This window comes from Cygnus olor, chromosome 6, assembly GCF_009769625.2.
Source record: "Cygnus olor isolate bCygOlo1 chromosome 6, bCygOlo1.pri.v2, whole genome shotgun sequence".
Classification (NCBI taxonomy): Eukaryota; Metazoa; Chordata; class Aves; order Anseriformes; family Anatidae; genus Cygnus; species Cygnus olor.
Window position 1 is genome coordinate 21,655,116 of NC_049174.1, and position 19,131 is coordinate 21,674,246.

General features: G+C 36.9%; 1 protein-coding gene and 1 long non-coding RNA gene across 5 annotated transcripts in view; both read left to right on the forward strand.

Moving 5' to 3' along the window:
* The window catches only part of GRB14 (growth factor receptor bound protein 14), a 66,270-nt gene extending 58,900 nt beyond the window's left edge, over positions 1-7,370 (forward strand). For all 3 annotated transcript variants that reach the window (XM_040561502.1, XM_040561503.1, XM_040561501.1), the window contains exons 14-15: positions 2,613-2,706; positions 6,694-7,370. In XM_040561502.1, coding sequence (XP_040417436.1) covers positions 2,613-2,706; positions 6,694-6,840 — 241 coding nt within the window. In that variant the 3' untranslated portion in view covers positions 6,841-7,370. The remainder of the gene's footprint in view (positions 1-2,612; positions 2,707-6,693) is intronic.
* Positions 7,371-11,818: 4,448 nt separating this feature from the next.
* LOC121072455 overlaps positions 11,819-19,131 on the forward strand; it is a 109,804-nt gene continuing 102,491 nt past the window's right edge. The window contains exons 1-2 of one of the 2 annotated variants that reach the window (XR_005821229.1): positions 11,819-12,042; positions 12,665-12,744. This is a non-coding gene — a long non-coding RNA (uncharacterized LOC121072455). The other variant, XR_005821228.1, reaches the window with a different exon arrangement.

The window sequence follows — 19,131 nt, forward strand, 5'->3', positions numbered from 1 at the left end:
ATTGTGATCTTGGTGAGGATGATACTCTTTGAGTGGACTGTCTAGAATTGATTAGAACATGGTAGTATGAGCAATCATATGTTGGCATACTCCTGAGATACAATGAAGACGTAAATACATTACAGCTTGTGACAAATGCTTTGCTCTTTAAAAGAAAAGAAAGGGCTGAAAGAATGAATTAGCACCAGAAATACAGAAGTTTTTCATGGGAGTAATAAGATTTTAGTTTCTGCTGGGGAAAAAAAAATCCAAGTTGAGCTTTTTAAGGTGTTTCAAAGATAGAAAAATGATCCCAAGCAGGGCAATCTCATGTATATATGACAGCAGGTGGTAGGGCCTCTGTAATACCATATGTACCAACAAATGCACTGTTCATGATGGCTTATGGAAGGTGAAGGGACTTATATAAAGGAATAAAGAATCTGCAGAATTCCTAGTAACAGAATAACTTAATGACAGAATTACAGACAACAACAATCTTTCAGGGCGTGCTATGAAGGAATAATATTTTTAGATCTACTGTTCAGATGTAGAAGAAACATGCTTAAAGGCATTTGTGTAGCAACATTACAGATTTCATACTTCACCCTCTTATGTTTGAAGACTTTTCAGTGATAAGTGGTTGATAGGACTGGAAACTAATTGATACTCAATAGATGAATGGGATAATAGCATTACCAAAAGGCTCATGACAAAATACAATTGGTCATTCAGAGAATTCCTTATACGTTTATGAAGAAACAGTTTTTTTGAATCATCCAGCATGTCTAAAAAGCTCCCTTCCAACCAATATTCCTAAGATTCTATGAAGTACAGTCCTTTCTTCATAATAAAATGATGTTTTAAAAGGTTCTTTGACAGCTAAAGTAGTTCTGTTAGGATAGAGTTAGGAAAGATTTTATGTGAAGGAGAAGAAATGTTGCTCATCTCTCCTGTCCAAACAAACAACAAAAAAGTAGGAAAGTAGGCTTCAAAGGAAATGATAAATGGGAACATAAATCGTAATCCACATACATTTTCTCATTTTCTTTCCTATGCTATGTCATTACTTTGTGTATTGCTTAATGTGGATCACCATATTTGGGTTTAGAGAACTCATTTTGTATATTGGGAAAGTGTAAAATTCTATAATGTCTTTTTTTTTTTTTTTTTTGAATTAAAAAAAAAAAAGACCAGGTCTTAATGACAAACTTAAAAAAGATTTAAGTTTATGCAAGGGATGACAACTCTGAAAAAATTAATTCAAGTCCTGGAAAGGGGTGAGAGGCCACTAGGTGGAGAGAGAGAGCTTATTAGGAGAGCCTGAGTGTATTGAGAACAATTTGTCCTTATTTTCCTAGCCATATGCAGGGCTGACAATTATCCATCTTTTAAAACTGAATTAGTATCAGAATTCTGAATTAATCTGAATGGTTTTTTTTTGATAGAAATATTAATGATTATGGACTCCAAATTTCTTAATTCCAGGTATTTTCTTCTGTTGTAAAAATAAAACTTAAAATTTTGAGGATGAAATTAATACCCAGTAGTTTGGATCTGTGTTGTTAGTTTGTGAAAATTCACTGAAAGACTTTGTTGTCTTTTCTTTTTTTTTTTTTTTTTTCCTTCCCCCCCCCCCCAAAAAAAAAAAAAAAAATCCTAGATTTTCATGTAGTTGTTGTGCTCTCATTCCTGGTAGATGGTTGTACAAAAAAGGAGGCTAGCACTCACTTGATTGACACCTGCAAGTCTACTTTTCCCATTTGTTTTTCCTCTTGAAAGAGGAGAATTCTTGCCAATGACTGTCCCTCCATTTCTCTTTTGTGATACATTTGTTAACTATACCTGTTCCAGACCTGCATAGTACAAACAGTTCAGTCTCTCCACTACAAAGCTGTGAATCAGCTACTTACCTTTGTCCTCCAAACTGTTCTTCTCTGCCCATAGTCCAAACTCAGTGATTCAGTGAAATGGTATTCATTCTTCATCTGCATCAGATTATCATACCAGGATTATGGCAAAACTATGTCTATAATCTGGTTGGAATCGGTGAACTACTTGCAGTGATGGTGCTGGCCATTGACAGTGTTGTCAATAACTATGCTGTAATGTATAGACTGTAGTTCTGTCTCCATTGGAATTTTATCAGTATGCAGATGTGAGTGTTCGTTTATGAATATGGGCCAGATGTGAAAATTATTCTGGTATGTCTTGCATTACCTTTTCTGTAAACTTCCTGTTGAACATCCTTCCAAGTTTTCCCTATAAAACTTGTGATTTAGGTGACTGTCAGAGTCCAAGGAAAAATTTTCTTCAAAGCATAAACGTTGAGAGTGCTTTTCTGTCTGAAGAGATGTATTGTAATTCTATGCAGTGTAAAAACTAACGCCTACAGTGTCATTCATTCTGAAAATGCATATTTTTCACATAATAGACAAGGTGAAGAAGAATTTAAGAAAAGTATTTCAAGTGACACATTTTCAAAGAAATAATGATTAAAAGCATAATTTTTGTAATTAAGATTATCTCTGCTTCTCACAATACTTACTGTTTTAAATGTACAACAATTTTAACTGGGTATTTCTGAAGCTTTCCAGAGTGACCTTAATGTGAAAATTTTCAATCTCTTTTAGGGTATTCTTGGTACGTGATAGCCAAAGTAACCCCAAAACATTTGTATTGTCATTGAGTCATGGATTAAAAATAAAGCATTTTCAAATTGTACCCGTAAGTAAAATTTTCAATATACTGTTGTAAGCCAATACAGTCAAATAATTGTTGTAGTTTGTAGTTGTTTTTTTTTTCCCCCGCTATACAGATGATAATAAACATAATACCTGTATTGCTATGAATCGTAAATATTCTAGAGTCGAACATTTTCGAGCTTTGCTGTTTCATTTGTTACAAAGCTTGACTAGTGCTACGTAATCCTGTGTTTTGGTTTACCTAAAAATTGCCTTGAAAAAATGCACAAATCTGTTGGAACTGGAATGGAAGCAACCATGATGGCATGAAAATTGTATTTTAATGAAGACTATATTGTCTTTTTAGTCATCAGTTTAGGTGGACTGCCCGTGACCTGTGTATACGTGTATCACTGAATCATCTATTTAAAAGTTTTTCACTTTTATTTTGGGTCAAACACTTTTGTTTGCCTCTTTTCATGATTTACGTTATTATGGTATATTCACATCCAGGGGGACAATTGTAACAAAAAACTGATATGCTTACTTAGTCCAGTTACTTATAGGTAAGCTGAAATTTCCTAATTGAAGTCATATTTTCATCAGTTTTCCTTGATGATATCATCCAATTCTACAGTCAGAATGGCAGGCTTTCCCAACCCTTTCCACTCCCTCCAGAGGAGGTTTATACAGTTTTCTTTACAGATTGCTTCCATTGAGGTGAGAAACAGTTTAGCATTATCTATTTTAGCCACAGATGCTTGAGAATAGAGAATACCTGTAGCTTTTTCTTCTGTCTTGACAAAAACCTTTCTTCCAAGCCAAATAATACTTGAACCTCTGTTTATTCCTATTTAAGCATCTGGGAGATTCTGCTGTTTCTCAGGAGAAATGTGTATAGTCGATTCACAGAATTTCTTTATGCCTTATCTAGGGCTTTAAAACTAACAAACAAACAAAACAAAAACAAAACTTTCCTGTAGAATAAGACTGAAAAATTATTGCATTATTTGGAATGCGAAAAGGAGGGAATCGATGTCAGGGAAAAGAATTGTCCAGGATTTTTGCTTCATTAATTACAAGCATTGCAGAAGCCCTTCATCCAAAAGTGACAGCTATGCCCTGGTTCCTTTGTGAGCTTCAGCATATATTCAGTGATCAGAATCCCAGGTTTAAGATCTCTGTGTTTCTATTGACTGTGGTTGCTTCTTGTATTTACTTTAGGATAGCTGTTGTATGGTTTAGAAACCTTTCTGAACTCTGTACAAATACTGTATGACTCTGCTTCTTTGGGATGTCATTTAAGTCTCAAATTCAAGAGACCACTTTTTCTTATCAGGAAACAGACCCTTTTTTCTTTAAGAGCAGATGTGGCAGGAAGCTGCACTTGTCTTCAGTTTGCTGTGGACCTGTATGATTCTCCTCTTCAATTAATAAAAAAAATAATCTGGTCAATTCTAGTGTTCTTTTGCAGACGCAAGCAGTGCATTGCAGGAATTAATTATACATGTGCCTGCTAAAACTTTGCTCTCCTGATGCAGGACCTGTGGAGAAATGGGGAATCTGTTTTGACAGACTGTCTACAGATCATATCTCAGTGCTGATGTCTGAAAAACCTGTATCACTTCAGTGCAAAAATTGTCTTATTTGAAGGAAAATTTGATTGTTTTTGTAAAGCAATTTATCCCAAGCTAGTTATGGGGGGGGGGGGGGGGGGGGGGGGGGCGAGGCTGGAAATCTGCAATGAGTACAACTTAATCCAGAGAGAGAGGATGTGAGTATGGAAATTGTTAGTTCCCCACATATATGCACGTTTCAATTCCTTTTCGTAAAGTAACTTCCAGTTGCCTTCAGTCCCTCTCATGCCATGTCCAGTATGCTGACTTACTGCTTGCTTGGTGTTTACTAGAACAATACTCTTCAAGGAGTTCAGAAAAATAATTTTCAGGAGAAAAAAGTTATGTTTCCAGTTGCTGCTGATCTTCTAAATGAAGAATTCTAAGAACCAAGACTTTTTTTTTTTTTTTTTTTTTTTTGTGCTGCTGCAGTAAGTTTGTAGCATATTAGTTGGAGATCAAGGTTACCTTCTGGAACTTTAGATCTTACTGTTCTTCCAAACTCTTGCCTTTTTCCCTCCATGGGGAAGGGGAGATAAACTTTCCCCCTCAATGTTAATAAAGAAATAGCACTCTGGATTTTTTTTAACAAGTTAAAAAAAAAATAATGCAGTCTCTCAGTGATTTTTTTCCTCCTTACATTTAGCTTACTTCAAGTTGAAAGTGTCCCCAACAGGGTGTACAGCCTGCTAGTTCAGGTTTCCCCTACATTAATGCATGTATTGTGTTAACGTTGGTACGTGCAACAAGTATTGGAGGTAGGTAGCAGGGAATTGATTTTAAAAAGTTGGAAAGAAAATCTTTAGGAAACATTTGAGATCCCATACTGTGAAAATCAGAGAACTTGATACCTTAATTTTATTCTTCAATTTTAGTACACTAAGCTGATAGAAGTCAATTTCACTGTAGTCTGTCCTGAAATTAGCTGTTCTGTAGTCCATGTGAATGAAGAATAATTCATATACAGCTGTTTCTGGGACTGTCCTTCTCTCATAAATGCTCTCTCATTGCAGCCTTCCTAGCTTGCAGAAGATGTTAGGTTCCTGGGCAACATAACTTTAGTAGGAGCTTTTACTTTGCAAAGCACTGTTTACTTTCTTCAGAGAATTAGCAATCTGTCTGGTATTCACTTCAAGGTTTGGGGATGACTTGGAGCAGGGATAAAGCCTAAAAATGAAGTCCTAGTCAACAGAAGTCTGAATCCTCGACTCTTTCTTGTCTTCATTGTGTTGGCAGGAAAATTGCATGCATAAACAAAGTTCAGTGGATGCTAATCCATTTTTTGTTTTTCTGATGGAACACAGGAGCTTACACATGCACACATTGATAACTCCTTAACTAGCAATGTTTGACTTGGATTGACCAAAGTCTGAGAAAAAAGAAATTACAAACAACTTCCAGACATGGTAGAAAGGGGTAGAATAATCAGGAATCATAAGCAGTTCAACAGCTGCTTCAGATGAGAAATCTTAATTGCAGGTAAGAGATAATTACATCTTCTCCATTCCCTGTACTAAGCAGGATAGTTGCATCTTTTCCTAGCACAGCATCTATTGCTCTGTGCTAGCACAATTTCAGGGTGTTCTGTTCACTACTCTTTCAGTCTTGTAAAATATCTTTTTTTTTTTCCCCTCTTCTTTTAAAAAAATATTTTTTTTACCCTCTTACCTATTTATATTAATACTGAATAGTCACTCTTGCGCTGAAGCGTGTTGATATTAGATATATCAACAGAAGAGGAAACGCATTGAGAAAGTATGTAGTCAGCAATGCAATACAGATTGTGCAAGAGCTAATGTTCAGTAACCTAGAACAGGTTGTTTTTCAAGGTATATTTTGCCGTTTCTTCTGTTTCTCCTGTATCTATTCTAGCAAGTGCATTTGGAGTAGCAGCAGTTCCTTCTCCTAGACAACATGTTACTACATCAAGCATGTTACTTTTGTGATAGACAGTTTCATCCAGTACACCAATGCACTAGTGTGTAGCCACATTGCACCTTATAAAATAAGTGATACAAAATGTAGAAGTTATACAGAATAGTGAATTGAGCAAAAGGTGAAACCTATGAGTAAGTTGCAGCTTGTTTGTTGACAGTTTGTAAAAACTCCATATTTATATTAACTCTAGCTATCATTCCAGAGCAAAGGCATAAAATAAAGGAGGAGTATTCTGTTATTTACTAAACTGTTATTTCCTTTTAGGCATCTTAGAGGGAAAGGTAAAGAATACATGATTTTTGTTCTTTATTTTTGATCTTTTTGTATTTGATCAACTTATTTTTCCTTCTCTCCATAGTCATAGGATTATGAATACCTTGTTCTCCATGAAGACTTCTCAAACTAGTATTCTAGTCATGAAGAAATACCATATCAAAAAGAGCATTTGATGTTATTTTGTTTTTCCGTTTTTACAGTTGGAAGATGATGGGAAGCTATTTTATACCCTTGATGATGGTCAAACCAGATTTACTGATCTCATCCAGCTAGTGGAATTCTACCAACTTAATAAAGGAGTACTGCCTTGCAAGTTAAAACACTATTGCGCACGAATTGCTCTTTAACCAAAGCATCTGTTGTTTCATCAAAGGCGGAGGAAGATACTAGAATACTTTTTCCCCTCAAGGCAATTTCTATAGTAAGAAGTGAAAAAGCATTACATTGTAAAGATTCTAAGTTTTAGCTACCAAATTAAAAAAAAAAATAAGTCTATATAGGTAAGAATTTTGCATTGTGATTGTCAAAGCAAAATAACTTTATGGTTTTAAAAAACGTTATTTCATATGTAATTCTTCAGTGTTGTCTTGGACTCTTGTTCTTTTTTTCCCAACTGAAAACAATTTTAAAAAAATATTGTGCAACTTCTACAAAAATATAACTGGTTGTTCTTGGGTTTAAAATGAACTTTGTCTTTCAAATGTTTCTCATAATTTCTGTTCATCACGTGGAAGAATAACATCTACTGTGGTAAGGAGAGGATGAACTGCACATTTTATTTGTAAATAAAATGAATAAATATTTTGCACTATATTTTTGAATGCTACTTTGAGGATAATCATGCAAAAAGTGAAAAATCATTAAAGCTACTTGTAACTGATCCTCTGTATTGAGTTGTGCAATTTCTGCTGTAATATTTTAAAAGATTTTTTTTCTAATCTAATGACTAGATTGACACCTTTACACAGAGCTGCGGGGTGTCACTTGGCTGTGATATGTATAAATATGCATAAAATAGTACACCTACGTATATGCACCTATAGCATACACCTACAGTCTCTAACACATGCCCACACACAGACCTGTTAAGTGCTGTGGATTGTTTCAGAGCTGAGAAGGGAGTCAACTTCAATGGCCCTTAAAATGAACAAATAAAGGTGAATCCAATGAACTTTACTCTTTGATGAAAAACTGGATAGAGTGTATCTGCAGTTGGTTCTTGGCTTATTTTATTATTTATCACAGAGTGACACATTTCAGAATAGCTACCAGTTAACCAGTCTTTAGAGATTACAAAATATCTAACACTCCAACTATAAAGAGCTATTAAGGTAGACTGAGTGAAATTTTGGACTGTGGCATTAAAAATACTTTTGGTATCTATTTTGAAAGAGGGATGATACTGCTGCATTCTTGTACAAAGTCTTAAGTGAAATGGGGCTTGGATTGAAAGTTTTTTCCCTGTCCTGATGCTGTTTCTCTTTGTTTGATCTTGTTATGAGGGTTCAGGACCTGGCCCTAAGGTAAAGGCTGTAGTGGAAGGTAGTGGTTAGAGATAGTCCATCATGCTAAATATGGCCCCTCTGTTCTTTGCTTGCTTTGATTCTCTGATTATCAGACACACCAGGTGTTCTGCTCTTGGAACTGGTGGAGGAAGAAGGCGAAGGAGGCCTGAGTGAAGGATGTTGTAAGATGGACCCAAGACACAGCATCTTAAGTGCATGTATGCTGACAAGGTTGTGTAGATGGGTGCATTAGAATAGTATGGTAACTACAGCCTATGGTTTAGTTATTGTGTGCCTGTGGAAGGCAATCATAATAACGTAATGCTGTGATACTTAATTTACTGACTTGATCCACACATCACTGACCTTTTCCTCTGGTATGCAAATACAGTTTTTAAAGCTCATTAAAAAAGCAACTCTTCATAACGTGTACCAAAGATGCAACATATGTGGTGTCTGAGCTCATTACATTAGAAATGCCTTGTAAAACTCTTCACAGTCTAATAAATTTAACTCTTAAACCTTGAATATAATTTCAAATTGTAATTACAAAAATGTAGTTTTAATTAAAGCCTCTTCAGATTTAGGTTAGCAATGGGATTACTTCTGAGGTCTTGTATTATTTCAGAGATTGGCATAGAGTAAGGAGGAATTTTCTCCTCTGCAACCCTGTTTTTTAGATCATCTTCCAAGAAATGAATTGAGTTGTATACTCTAGCCTACTTGGACATGTGAAAGCTTTGCCATCATTTTTATTTGTATTCATGTATTTGCCACTATCATTGGTAGCAAAGCTTACCACTCAGTGAGTGAGTACCTTTTCACCTTTGGAAAGGTAAACGTGAGGATTATGTCATGTAGTGGAAGGACATCAGCCATCAAGAATCATCACCTGGTTTTTCAGTTTTCATGAGTGAAATAGAAAAAAACAACACACAAACAAAAACAAACGAACAAAAAACTCCACCATCAAACCAACAAAACAAAACAACACGTATAATGAAGTATTGCTTAATGAGCATGGGTTTTAGACATTTGAAAGGGTTTTTAACTGGCAAGTATTCAAAGCACTCTTGCTCTGCAAAGTGGTGCCTCCTGCATTTTGACAGCTCTTTTAATTAAAATCTAAACTGAAATCTTGCTGAGAATACAAAACCTTTTTCATTTTTCTTTTAAATCTGCATACGTTTCCTGAACTGTTTGGTTGTTTATGACTATGCCCTAGAAAAACAAAACAGTAAAACTAATATAATCTTGGCTGGCGTGTAAATCACTTAACAGGCTACTTCTTCATTTCAGTATTACAGAAGGAAGAAACATGGAGGAAATGGTCTTAATTTCAAACAAGCAAACAAAACAAAACACCACACCCCAAAAAACTCTCTGATATTTCAGACTACTTTAGAACATGCTAAATGGTACAGGTGGTTGATGTATGACTTAAAAGATCCTTGCTAGCAACTAGTATTTTCTTGTCAGAAAAGTGGCAAGGTTTTTTATTATATCACACAAGATATGTTTGACCATAAAGTTCTTTAAGGGTGTAAGCAATGCTGTTTAAACAGAATTTTAGTATGTTGCTGTGGCTTCTAATTAGGAATACTACACTTTGGTGCTCACCTTCACAAAGAAAATTGGCGAATCAGGAGTTGTTAACAGCTCAGGGAGAAAATCAGTACTATTTTGGGCAGACTGGTCTATCTGTCTCGTAACAGTTGCTTCTCTACAAAATATGGACAATTTTATAATTTTATATCTACCTCATAGAGGATTTAAGAACTTTTTTTTTTTTTTTTTTTTTTTTTTTTCATTTTTTAATTGCAGTTGATATTGTTTGGAGAGGTTTATTTTAATACTTAAGAAGGAGGTATATTTTTACCTTTGGGAAGGTCAGAATCTACAGCCTTAAACTAATTAGGGGAAAATCAATGTCAAAGCAACCAAGTTTGAAGCACCCTCTTTGAAAAACACTCCATATTTTCTTCCGATTTAAAATTTTAGACTTCTGTGAGTATATCTGTATAGTGCAGTACCAGGAAGAGAGAAGCTTGCCATGCAGAGATACCAGAAGCAGTGTAACTGCAAGCACATCGTTTTATCTGGGGTAATTAGCCCTGCTGGGGTATGCTCTTCAAGACGTGAGCTAGTTTAGAGATTACTCTGAAGTTTGGCATTGTATTTGTTGGCCATGCCCTTTGTGCCTTAGTTTCCAATCTTAAAATCTTTTTGGCTCAAAGGAGATTAAAAGTTAATTCACTGGTGTTTCATAATACATATACATATACGGCCAGAATTAAGGTTGCATGGGCAGCATTAAATGACGTTTTTTAACTTCTGAATGTTTTTACATAACAATCTTATTAAGCCACTTAATGAATTTTTTGACATGTAGCAAGTCTTCATCAAACTAAATGTTTTGAGAGAGCTTTAACCCATGAAATAAAAGAGGATTACATATGTAACTAACTAGAAGTGGGGTCTTTCAATAATCGCATTTCTGTCAAATGTTGTCTGTTACATCCTGGTTACACAGTTGTAGCATTTTGTGCTACCCTGGGGGTAGAATTACTCTGTAGTGTAAATAGACTTGGGGCATTTAATTTTAAGACACAAACCAGTTTATTTTAAGGGAATAAGGGAATAGCTTTTTTTTTTTTTTTTTTTTTTTTTGTGCTATATTGTTTAGAAGGTAGTCATCTTCATCTAAATTAAAGCCACTCAGCCACCATTTCCAATTAAAGTTTTAACTGTTTAATATATGTAGCTTGCAAATCAGTCTAGCATTTGTTTGTAAGTCTCATATAGTTTCTGCTACCTTTATCACTTTATTTTAGAAAGCAACCTATAATACAAATCAACCTGTAGTTTACATCAATTTTTATTTGGTTAGTAAAATAATTATTTTATTACTGTTTAGATATTTGGAATTACTATTCTTTAGTAGTGCAATACGTTTAATTTTTAATTTCAACTTTGTAGCCATAGATTTCACTGAAATCCTTGAATACGGGACGTACCCCATTACTTGAACATACTCGCAAGCTTTCAGAGGTTAAACACTTATGGTCTATGCATAATCGATGTGTATGGTAGTGCAATTAATGTTAACTTTAATGAAATGCATGAATATTTAAAACTTAATGAATCTGACTTTACAGCGTGCTTTACAGCCCGGTTCACATACGTGAACAGTATTGACTATTGGCCTCTGGATGTCAGCAGCGTATCACAAAATTCCTGTCGTCAGCCACTGTTTTCCTGCTACCTCCCAGAAATATCTGTGACTTGTGGTCTCTGCACACCTCTAGGACACCCAGTGCTTTTTCCTCTTATAAATTATTCACTTGCTCTGTACCAATTAGTTCTACCAGTTGCTAGGTTTGTTATCAAGTTAAGCTTCAAGACAAGAACCTGAACTCAATGAGTGATTAAAAATTTATTAGCAGAGATGATTAAATATGCAGATAGTCTGTGAAGCTTGTTCTTGAAACCATTATATTACCTTTTTAATACTAATGATTTGTATAATTAATTTTAAAAAAGCCTGAAAGTCTTTTAAAAAATCAGAGTAGGACATAAAAGGAAAGAGATTAAATGCAGAGGAGGCAGTGAACCTGAGTATTAAACCAGCTCATTCACATGTATAGGCAATAAAGTGATTTTCTTACAGGGATAGTTTGTGTCGTCCCCCCCCCCCCCCCCCCAAGATGATTATTTTATTAATCTTTTAAGCAATTTGGGAAAATTCTATCCACTAGTGAGCCGCATTTTCAAAACAGAATTTTATGATGAACACTAATAATACAGATTATTCCCCTAAACTTTATGGTAAAAAACTAAACTGTGGTTTCCATGTGAAGCTGCAGCTTCCTCAACATTTAAGCATATGCTTGATTTAGGCACTCGTGTGAGCCCAGAGTTTCCATGGGAACCACTCAGGCATGTTAAGGTGAGGCCAAAGGCACAGGGCTGCTGCTCTGGGAGCAGGCTGCAGGCCTGTGAGGCAAAGTTTGCCTGAGAGGGCCTGAGCCTGGCAGTTAGGTGGTAAGAGGCTGCTGCCTCTCAGCTGTGCCCAGGGCAGCAATCAGGCAGACCTAGGATAGGAGGCAGGTGGGACCTCCCAGAGTCCAGCTGAGGGATAAATGGCCAACAGGCCAGCTGTGGAGGAGGCGGGTCTGAGCTCCCCTCCCACACCAAAAGAAAAGAAATGACTTTATTTCCCTTTAAGGGAGTAGCTGGAGCAGAAATATGGCTCTGGCTTTTTGCTTTCCTGGGGGAAGTGAGCCCTAACAGTGGCACAGAGAAGCTGTGGGGAAGGAAGGCAACTGGTGTCCAGCTGCAGGCCCTGAGGGAGCCCTGGGGCTGGCTAAAGCCAACACTGGAGGCCTTGTGAGACTTTCCAGAACATTCTCAGGTGTGGACATGTGCAATGTATTAGGCTGTAATGACCCTATGAGAGGAAGCAGGAGGTGACAAGAGCTGGTTACAGGTCAGGGACATGAGAGAAGCTGAAGGGTGAGCTGCAGTCCCTCCCAACAGTAGGGAGAGGTGGGAGCAGCCCTGAGGGCTCAGTCCCATCCCCAGGAGATGGAGTGTGACCCTTATCTGAGGGGAGAGAGAGCAGAAGCCACATGTGGTTCACGCTTCTCTCCTTCTTTCCTCCCAGCTCCATTTATGTGCTGCCCAGTGCAGCCCTACCAAAGAGCATCGCTGACAGAGCCTGCTGTGGATGAAGCTTGAACAAAGGTGAGAGCCTACCCCAGTATCTCCTGGGGGCCCCTCTTTCATTGGCCCTGTCCAAGGGGGGCTTTGAGCAGCCCCTGTACCCTTTGCCTCCTGAAAAGTGTGGAGTGACCCATCAGCTGCTACTGATGAGCCCCAGGATCTGAGGTACTGGAGGTCATAAGAGCTAGTGAACATGCCTATGACACAGCTGTGTGCCCTGGGTGTGCGTTTGGAGGAGGCATATGCATCAGAGTGAATGCAGCACAAATGGTAAATTAAATTGTTTATTTTTACCTTAGGTTGTGTTTGTGGAAATTATGAGGTGAGGTTGGTATACACCTCATGTTGCCTTTTTTTCTATTGTGTTTATAAATTGGAGTCCCTTTATTTTCAAGTACTAAGCTCTGCTTACTGTGCTTTAAACTTGAATTATGGTAACTGCAGTCTATGTTTCTAGACCTGGTTATAGTAGGCAGCAGAATTAGAGCAGAGCATTTTGTAGAATGAGACCCACAGAAGGTATTTGTATTGCTGTTGCCACTGAATTTGCACAGTTAGAATTTCACAGTGGAGGACGTGTCTAAGTAAAAATGATTGTTCTTTATCCAAAATACCATGCCTGTGATGGTGTGAAACTAGACTGTGACCTAGGAGTTTCCTTAACAGACAGTAATCCTGGAGGCATTTCTCTAGTCCTGTAGGAGATGTATCAACCCAGATGTACAGTTTTTCTCTTCTTGCTTTTCTCCTTGCTCTGAGCTAAGTTGAAACACCACTTTTCACAAACGTATTTCAGCTTCCCCTTCCATTATACCAGCTGACTACTTGGGGTAAGAGAAGGGGCACAGCAGAGCATTACTTACAACAAGCATGATGGTGTAAAAAATAGGGGAAGTTAAATGAGGTGCTTCCAGTTCTTTTCCTTATGACTGAAGCTGACTAAGTGAATGAGTCTATATTCTTGTGTTCCTGAATATGGGGTAGGCTGATGTGTTCCCAAGGGGTATCAGAAGTTTGGATTTTTTTTTTAATTTTGTTTTTTAATGCCAGCAGAAAATTTCTAATGTGAAAAAGAGTACTTGAAAGAAAATTAAACTTTTAATTTCAAATGATTTTACCACACCAAAGGAAGCAGTTGGGAGAAAATACACGCACAGCTTTCACAGACTTTATTTATTTACCCAAAAAGCTTATTTTGTTAAATTTTAGAGAACTCTGCAGTTGCCAAATCCACGGTGTATGTTGAATGTTTGAGCTCTGGGAGATAACTCATGGAAAAAAAAAAATCTGATGATGGATGTGAGGTCAGCTATTCAAACTAAAATACTCTCTACTCAGTTACATGGTATAGGGCTGTGGTGCTCAGACCATATGCGTAGTTAGTTATTTTTAGGCATTTAAGGAGAATGTAAAGGAGGTGATGTGTGTAGGAGGGTGGAAGGGTAAGGAAAGAAATTTAAAAGAGATATTAACATTTGGAACAACAATAGATGATAAGCCATTAGAGAGAATTTCTTGCCCATATGCCTAACATCCAAAGGGGTTCACTTCTGTACCAAACAATTAATGAAGTCCTCACTCCTTATATGATGCACAGCACACAAACAAACACATGCATAATGCTATACGTTTCAGTTTGCTCAAGATAATGTGTGAGCGTTGGCAGGATCAGAGTCAAAGATGTCAAAAATAACTTTAAGGGCTTGTGGAAATTCACAAAGTGTAATAAGGTGATACTTCACTTGGTGCTGAAGTGGAAACTGTAGCTAATATATTTAACGATGGACTGTGGTCACGGGGTTCACTGTGACTGAACAATACCCATCTCTATTTTTGAGGTAAATGAAGAGAAGTGTATGAAGTTGAACTAAAAATTAGGGGTGTTTTTCCTGCTTAGTACTTGTACACTGATACTGTTATTTGCATTTTTTATCCTGTATTCTGTATTTAAAGGGGGGGGGGGGGGGACATGCACACACAAACCACCCAAAACAAAACTATCTAAAGCCTTCTTTACAAGAAAAGACTTGCAGCAGGAATCTATATTTGAAATGCCCTCGGCCTTGTGAAAATGTAAAATGCATGATACATTTGAAGAAAAATTTCCTCATTCCTTAGCACTGTAGAGTTAGGCACTAAAAAGCATTATGTGAGTGAGCTAATTGTTTCTGATTTTGTTAGTTCAAACAGTATCTGCCATACAGGTGGCCCTTAAAAGAGCCTCCCCATGGCAAAGATGTACAATTGACTTGCATTACCCATTTGCTTAGGATAATGTGGCTGCAATAAATGGATTCTAGATTTTGTTGTATGATGAAGTGAAATTCTCTTTTGTCTATGGAAATGTGTGTTCTGCTTCTCCTTCCATTTTGAAATAAAGCAATACCTCTTAGCATGAGTTTAGAACCACAGGGAGGAATGAACATGCTTTTGTCATCAAGTTGGTCAAAGGAGCTTCAGGAACTTAAGCAATTAACGTTCTTCTAGACTTTCAATCTTTTCCCTGTGTATGTAACATTTTCATAGACTTTTTTTTTTACAGTTTCATCTCTTTAAATAATTGACCAATTAAATATTTCGTCTTCCTATAACTTACTCTAAAGAAAAGAGGAAAATGTGTTGTTGTAAAAAAAAAAAAAAGGCATTGTTGGTTTGCAGTTCTTTTAGCAAGTTTTTAATGTAATCTGGAAGCAGTATGGATTCTGTAACTGTAGTTAATGAATCAAGTGCTGGAAAACATGGTACTGAATGGATTAATGAACATGTACTGTTCAGGACGCTTCCACAGTTGGCACACTCAGAGAAAAACATATGTGATGTTATGCAGACTCCTCAAAGAAAAGTGATGGTGGAGAAATTCTTCTATACAGGGTTGTACAGACAAAGAAATTGGGCTTGAGGTAACTGAGTGCCTTTACAGAGGAGTGAGTTGCCTTTAGAGCATATCAGACCTTGTGGATAGATCAACAGAAGAAAAATAAATAGGGAGTAAGAGCTCCTGAAGAGAGGTATGATGATGAAGAGGTGTGAGGAAGCAAGCCCCAAGAGAGAGCATAGAGAACTATGGCAGTTTAGCCAAGTTGACCATGGCAGCTTCAACCTTGAAAACCCCTAAGAACTGAAAGAATAAATGAGAAGATAAAGTGGAAGTGAAGAGGTGAGAGAACAACAACTACTCCAGCTGTTTATGAGGAAAGTCTTAATCAGGCTGACCCATGATTGTGAGGCATTCTTGCAGGGATGTGTATGAATTTGGAAATTGTCATGATCAGTCACCTACAGAGTCTCGTGGAACAGTTCTGAGCTCGTGAAGTGCCTGTGTTTTTACTGAATAACTCTGAATGCATCACTCAGCAGTCTGATGTTGCAGGGAAAGTTTCATTCTAAGAAGTGCATGTGTTTGACTCTAATCTTCTTGTGCCTTGCCTAACGAGCATCAGCATAAGCTGGAGACAGTTGCAGAGATGGTGAGACAGAAAGAAGTGGACAGAGGCATGGTATGAGCCAGAACTATGAGGAGTGACTAGCAGGACATCTTATTTCTTTTTGCAATGTAGCACCATTTGGTGATTGTGTGTAGTTGTAACTAAAATGTTGTTGTCTTGTAGTTTTTTTCTAGGTTGTTTATTATCTTGAAGATAAGAAATGACTGTTACAATAGATACTTGAAAGTTTCATCGGAAGTTTCTTGAAGTGTTGAAGTAAGTTAATGCACTGTAAAGTTTAGTTTAAAACTTTGCTGTGATCTCTCTGCTAAAAAGTAGTGCAGTTTAAGAAAGATACAACAAAAAGTAGAAAGGTGGAAACCAGATCCATAAGCATGTTAACTTTTAATAAAAAGAAATCATTCCAGGAGACCTCATTAAGCCAGGATGATATTCTAAAAATGAATATACATGTTGACAGCTACACCCATAAATTTGAAAACTGCAAACATGTTCAGCATAAAAGGCATTTTTGAAAAAAGCTGTTGCTCTGCCCTTGTACTAATTTAAGAATTGTTCTTTCATTCTGATTTTTATAGTTTGTCTTCACATATATAACAGGGACAGTTTAAAAGAATACTTTAAAGAATTTTTCATGATGTCACAAACTTCATAATGCAGATAATTATTTTTAAAAATACATGCATTACACAATGATTTGAGGTATCAAATTAGCTCAATACCATCATTCTTTCATTTTCTAAAGAAATAAAATGACCTGTCTTTAGACCGTACTGTATTCTTGCAAGGAACCTCTGTTTCCCAGGAGTAGTGATGTTAGTTTAAATATCTTGACTGCAGCATTAGTCTTGGGGAAGAGGTTCTCTTGTTCTATTAATGCTGCCTGAACACACAAAATCTTCACTGTGAGCACAAGATCTCAGACAGTCTCTTCTTTCAGTGCGTTTCTGTCAGTATATTCAAGGTATGTGCATATTTAAGTTTGCTTCAGTAAAGTAGGGACTGACACTAGCCAAGTTTGGAGAAGTGTAGCTGGTACAGAAAGACTGTACTCTGCTTGTGGAGACAGACTCCGATGAGGAATGAGATACGAGAAGTTGTGACCTCAGGTTTCTTTTTTCATTGGCGTGGGAGGAAGGAGGAGGAAAGATTCGCTTGGTCCACTCTGTGTAGGTGGAGAGAAGATGATATTCAGAAGCTAGGAGAATTTTAAATGAAGATCAGTAATGAGAAACCCCACCACAAACAATATGGGAAGATAGCAAAAAGTCTTCAGGTGACTGAGAGGAACTGAGCAAGGGCAAAACCTGGGGTTGGAATAGTTCTCTGGCAGTATAAAACAAGAAATATGATTTTGCTTTATTTGTTTTCTTTGAGTAGGTAAGATATTGTTTTTTGTTTACCATTCATACCCAGATTGTGCATACACAATCTGATGACTTCTGCCTTGTTATATTTAGCAGGGAGCTCCTAGGTTTTCCACAGTCCTACTTTACATTTGCTTGAGAAGAGATTGTATTTTATGCTTAAATGTTTGTTGCTGTAGCTGTTCTGATGAACGGCTAATACCATGTTGTCTTCCCTACTAAGAGAACAATTATGAAAATAACCTTGAATTAAAATATTTTTCATAGAAAATGTGTTCCTCTGATTTCCTTACTGAGTGGTGATGTAATAAAGAATGGGAGAGAAAAAGAATTGTTAATGGAGGGAGCTTTGTTTGAGATGAATCAGTAACTTGCCAATAAAAGCAGAAGTTATGATAAAGATTTTGATATGTTCACTGAACTCTACTAGTGTAATAGTTCAAAACTTCTGATAGGTAGGCACTGTTTACTATGATTATAAATGGAAGACCGAGGTAGAACTATAAGGTAAATCCTCAAGGAGTTGCGTTAATACGTGCGTGTTCAAATATTGATAAGATTGCATTTAAGACCTTGTCTTAACAGCCAGAAGTACAGCTCTGCTGCTGAAGGCTTGTCAGGCACGTTGCACTGCTGAATTGAAATCTGCACGGAGTAAAGTTGTAAAAGCTACGGAGTTCCTGGACAAAACTGACAAAGAATCTTTCTAATGAGATTAATTGCTGACATAATTGTGCTGTTTCTGGCCTCTTTCAATCTAAGTGAACATAAGCTCCTTAAACAGGCTTTTTATTAGTGAATATTAGTGGAACCATCTGCTAAAGGAGAATCTGTTTTTGCAAAGTCCTACTTTATTTCTAATTAGTGGTCTCAAACAGATTTTTATCTCTGATAATATGTGTATGTTATTTGAGGGTAGTAGGGAAGAGGAGTAAGAATAAATTTCTTATCTAAATCAAGTGTGTTAGTCAGCAGCAGTTCTCTGTCAGTCCCAAGGCATTCATGCTTCCTGTGTATTGAATTAGTCTCCCGCTTCAGTTTTACATTTTGTAACACATTCTGCTCTGGTATCTTTGCCGTAAGCAGGGGCAGGGAAACAACTCCCAATAGAAGTACATAAAAATAAAATTTCTTTTTTAGGTGACAAATAATATTAAAAACAACTTATATGAATCCTTTGGTTTGGATACATATGCCTAGGAGATGCTTTATATAGTAGAAACCCAAGAAAATTGTGAGACTTCAGTAGTAGTGGCTTTGGCACGTTCTCTACAGCTGCAGCTTCCAAGATCGTATAATAACCTACACCATGGACTTCCAACAGCGAATCTTGCCTGTAACTTTTCAAGGTTTCTGAACTTGGAATAGAGCCAGTAACAGACCCATTAAGGGTGACCAGCAGTTTCGGAAAAACAGTTGTGGAAGGGAAAGGACTAGAGTGATGCTATATGAGGACTAAAAAACACTGGCATCGAGGAAGAGAGAAAACAACAGACTACAGTCTGTGTTGTAAGAGCAACTGCCTTGCTCTGGCATGAACACTTATATATTGTCCAGTGTGTGCATTGAAAAACATCTTTAGGAGAAGGAAGAAT